The sequence below is a fragment of the Lolium perenne genome, chromosome 5 (genome assembly GCF_019359855.2).
Source record: "Lolium perenne isolate Kyuss_39 chromosome 5, Kyuss_2.0, whole genome shotgun sequence".
In the NCBI taxonomy this organism is placed as follows: Eukaryota; Viridiplantae; Streptophyta; class Magnoliopsida; order Poales; family Poaceae; genus Lolium; species Lolium perenne.
Genome location: NC_067248.2, coordinates 258429849 through 258434909, shown reverse-complemented (window position 1 = coordinate 258434909; position 5061 = coordinate 258429849). Strand labels below are relative to the sequence as shown.

The following is a 5061-nucleotide window of genomic DNA, read 5'->3' as shown; positions in this document are numbered from 1 at the left end:
AACTTGTTGTTGTTCTACAAACCTCTGCTCTTGGAGGCCCAACACTGTCTACAGGAATAGAAGCGTGCGTAGACATCATCATGCATTGTGTCATTTATTATGTTGTAGACTCATTTTTCCTTGGGGTGTGTGATGTTATGGTAACATAACTAGTTACTACCACCTCACTCTTTTTTTTCATTTATTGACATGTCATGTCACCAAAATGCCTTGAGATGTGTGATGTTACTAGCTATGTTACTCCCACTATGAGCAGTCACTAGTAGAAACAAGGGCTTTGGTTTTTTGCCCCAAATGGCTTTTGCACCGGATTTGGCACGAACTGGTGCTAAAAGGGGTCATTAGCACCGGTTCGTGGTGCGCAGCCGGCCGAGAGACCTTTTGCACCGGTTCGTGTTACGAACCGGTGTAAATGAGGTATCTTTTGCACCGGTTTATAACACAAACCGGTGCAAAAGGTTCGTCGCCAGGCACGTGTCAGCCGAGGAACCTTTAGCACCGGTTCGTGTTACGAACCGGTGCAAAAGATAGACCATTTGCACCGGTTCGTAACACGAACCGGTGCTAAAGGTCCCCAGCCCTATTTCAGCTCAGCTACCCGGCCAAACAGCCCACTCACTTCATTTTTGCTAGGAGAAGGTGTGTGTGTTGAGTGCTACCTTGCATTTCTTTGGCATGCACACAAGGTGCTCGATGAAATGTCTGAGAGAATGATTTCGCTTGATTTTACACAAAATAAAAATGAGATGAGGTGCCGGAGCGACACTTAAGCTTTCTCCTCTTTCTTTCCCTCCTCGATCAAGGTTAAACAACTTTACCCTTTCATTTGTACGGTGCTAATATCCACTATATATATTATGATGTTTTGTAATGGTTTTTTGATAAACTTAATATTTGATGTAGATGAACCGGCGACAATGGATGTACGTTGACCGACCTCTGCCCGAGTTCACTTCGGGCCTGAAAGAATTTTTCCGTGTGGCTGAGGAAAACCCACAGGCGGATGGTTATATGTGTTGTCCATGTGTTGATTGCCGGAACTTAAAGCAATACCCTGAATGGCAAGTCATTCACTCCCACCTGCTTTGGAAAGGTTTCATGCCCAGCTATAATTGTTGGACCAAGCATGGAGAAAGAGGGGTTATGATGGAAGACGACGACGAAGAAGAAGAGGATGATGATATGTACCCTAACTACGGTGATACTGCAACAGGGCATGATGAAGATGAGGAGGCAGGTGGAGGTGATCAAGATGAAGAGGCATCAGATGAGCCCGTTGATGATGATCTTCGTCGGGCCATCGCTGATGCACACAGAGATGCAGAAACTGAAAACGAGAAGCGAAAGTTAAAGGGCATTTTAGATGATCACAAAAAGAAGTTATACCCAAATTGCGAAGATGGCAACACAAAGCTCGGTGCCACACTGGAGTTGCTGCAATGGAAGGCAGAGGCTGGTATATGTGACAAGCCATTTGAGAAGTTACTGAAAATAATGAAGAGGAGGTTTCCAAAGGATAACGAATTGCCTGACAGTACGTACGAAGCAAAGAAGGTTCTCTGCCCTCTAGGATTAGAGGTGCTGAAGATACATGCATGCAGTACTGACTGCATCATCTACCGCGCTGAGTACGAAACTTTGGACAAATGCCCGGTATGCAATGCACTACGGTATGAGATCAGGCGAGATGCCCCTGGTGATGTTGAGGGCGAGCCCCCTAGGAAGAGGGTTCCTGCCAAGGTTATGTGGTATGCTCCTATAATACCACGGTTGAAACGTCTGTTCAGAAATAAAGAGCATGCCAGGTTGTTGCGATGGCACAAAGAAGACCGTAAGAAAGACGAGAAGCTGAGACACCCCGCTGATGGGTCGCAGTGGAGGAAAATCGATAGAGAGTTCCCGGACTTTGCAGATGACGCGAGGAACTTAAGGTTTGGTCTAAGTATAGATGGAATGAATCCTTTTGGGGAGCAGAGCTGCAGTCATAGCACCTGGCCTGTAACTCTATGTATCTATAACCTTCCGCCTTGGTTGTGCATGAAGCGGAAGTTCATTATGATGCCAGTGCTCATCCAAGGCCCAAAGCAACCCGGCAACGACATTGACATTTACCTACGGCCATTATTTGAAGAACTCTTACAGTTGTGGAGCAAACCAGGTGTACTTGCATGGGATGAGTACAAACAGGAGTCATTCAACCTACGAGCGTTGCTTTTCGTGACCATCAATGATTGGCCTGCTCTTAGTAACCTTTCAGGACAGACAAACAAGGGATACAATGCATGCACGCACTGCTTAGATGAGACCGAAGGTGCTTATTTGAAGAAATGTAAGAAGGTTGTGTACCTGGGGCATCGTCGATTTCTTCCAAAGAGGCACCCCATCAGAAAGAAAGGCAATCATTTCGGAGGTGAGGCAGATCACCGGGAGAAGCCTGAACTCCGTACCGGTGATGCTTTACTTGATATGGTCAAGGACATAAAAGTAATATTTGGAAAGGGTCCTGGCGGCCAATCTGTTCCCAAAAAAAGGGCTTCGAAGAAAAAATTTGTTCCCAAAGACGTTGTTACCGGACACGCACCCATGTGGAAGAAAAAATCTATATTTTGGGATCTATCCTATTGGAAAGTCCTAGAGGTCCGCTCTTCAATCGACGTGATGCATGTGACGAAGAATCTTTGCGTGAACCTGCTAGGCTTCTTAGGCGTGTATGGGCAGACAAAAGATACACCAGAAGCAAGGGAGGACCAGTATCGTATGAAAGTCCCAAAGAACAAGCAAGAACAGAATTACAAGACGGATACAGGGAGTCGCTTAAGTCCTGGCGGCTATGCTCTTACCAAAGCAGAGAAGGACATCTTTTTTGAAGTCCTTTACAGTATCAAGGTGCCGTCTGGATTCTCATCAAATATAAAGGGAATTATAAATATGACGGAGAAAAAATTCCAAAACCTGAAGTCGCATGACTGCCACATTATTATGACGCAGCTGCTTCCGGTTGCACTGAGGGGGCTTCTGCCAGAAAATGTTCGAATACCCATTGTGAAGCTATGTGCATTCCTTAATGCAATATCTCAGAAGGTAATCGATCCAGCTAGTCTTCCAAGGTTACAGAAGGATGTGGTGCAATGTCTTGTTAGCTTTGAGTTGGTGTTTCCACCATCTTTCTTCAATATTATGACACATCTCCTGGTTCACCTTGTCGAAGAGATTGCCATCCTCGGTCCTGTCTTTCTACACAATATGTTCCCCTTCGAGAGGTTCATGGGGGTCTTAAAGAAATATGTTCATAACCGTGCTAGGCCAGAAGGAAGCATCTCCAAGGGCTATGGAACAGAGGAGGTCATCGAGTTCTGTGTTGACTTTATTCCTGACCTTAAGTCGATTGGTGTTCCTGAATCGCGACATGAGGGGCGACTAAGTGGAAAAGGCACGCTAGGAAGGAAATCAATGATATGTAGGGACGGCATTTCTTTCACTCAAGCACACTACACAGTTCTACAAAGTTCCACCTTGGTGGCCCCGTATATCACTGATCACAAGAATATTGTACGCTCCGAATATCCGAGGCAGTCTGAAGACTGGATAACACATAAACATATGCAGACATTCGGCGGTTGGCTCCGAACACATCTCATTAATAACAACGCTATTGAAGATCAGTTGTACTTGTTGGCCGGGTCACCATCTTCGACTATACTGACTTTCCAGGGGTACGAGATAAATGGAAATACCTTCTACACGTTCGCCCAAGATAAAAAGAGCACCAACCAAAACAGTGGTGTCCGCATTGATGCAACAAACACTAACAGTGGGGAAAAGGAGACATATTATGGTTACATAGAGGAGATATGGGAACTTGACTATGGACCTTCTTTTAAGATCCCTTTGTTTCGGTGCAAATGGTTCAAGCTTGATGGAAAAGGGGTAAAGGTAGACCAGCTGTACGGAATAACAACAGTGGATCTCAACAATCTTGGTTACAGAGATGAACCATTCGTCCTAGCCAATGATGTGGCTCAGGTTTTCTATGTGAAGGACATGTCCTCCAGACCGACGAAAAGAAAACATAAGGAAACGAGCTCATCCGATGAGCCAAAGCGTCACATAGTTCTTTCAGGGAAAAGAACCATCGTGGGAGTCGAGGACAAGACAGACATGTCAGAAGATTATAATAAGTTTGCTGAAATTCCGCCCTTCACAGTGAACATTGATCCAACCATCGTGTTAAATGCTGAAGATACTCCATGGTTACGGTCGAAGCGATCATAATGTATTAATTATTATCTTGTACCTTGATGAGCTCATATTGTGAAGCGTTTGTTGTGATATGTATCAGTAACATTGGTCGTTTGAACTAAATGCTCTTTCCTTCGAGAAGCTCCCGGAAGCCCTATTTAATTACCCTGAGGTACTGGTTGTTGGGTGTATACATACTAGCAGCTTCCGAGCGGGACTTGCGGGAAGAGTTACTCGGGCAAAGCTTCCGAAGATGTCTAAGACGGCCAGCCATCTAAGACATCTTCGAGAAGCTTCGCCGGAGAGGCTCTTTCCTTCGAAAAGCTCCTGGAAGCCCTCCTTACCCTGAGCTACTGGTTGTTGGGTGTATACTAGCAGCTTCCGAGCGGGACTTGCGGGAAGAGTTACTCGGGCGAAGCTTCCGAAGATGTCTAAGACGGCCAGCCATCTAAGACATCTTCGAGAAACTTCCCCGGAGAGGCTCTTTCCTTCTTGGTCGTTGCCTCTCAGGCTGCTCTCTCTACTCTCCCCGGAGGGGGCTATATATAGCAATGTGCCTCCAGATAATCCCCCCCCCTAGATGACGCCACCCCAGATAAGGCAAACACCAGATAAGCCTCCCCCAGATTTAGCCCCCCATCTTTAGCACCGGTTCAAGCCAGGAACAGGGATAAAAGGGGTATATATAATCTAATCCACCATCTTTAGCACCGGTTCAAGCCAGGAACCGGGATAAAAGGGTATATATAATCTAATCCACCATCTTTAGCACCGGTTCAAGCCAGGAACCGGGATACAAGGGGTATATAAACTAAAGACAAC

At 45.8% G+C, this 5061-nt stretch overlaps 1 protein-coding gene across 1 annotated transcript; it reads left to right on the top strand.

Annotated features, from left to right (window-relative positions):
• Positions 1-903: 903 nt before the first annotated feature.
• Positions 904-4272, top strand: LOC139831829 (uncharacterized). The gene has a single exon (XM_071821176.1). It carries the CDS (start codon positions 904-906, stop codon positions 4270-4272), a length of 3369 nt encoding a protein of 1122 aa, XP_071677277.1.
• Positions 4273-5061: the final 789 nt, after the last annotated feature.

What these genes read in the sequence shown, in the direction of transcription:
- LOC139831829 (XM_071821176.1), top strand. Translation starts at nt 904, where the DNA reads ATGAACCGGCGACAATGGATGTACGTTGACCGACCTCTGCCCGAGTTC.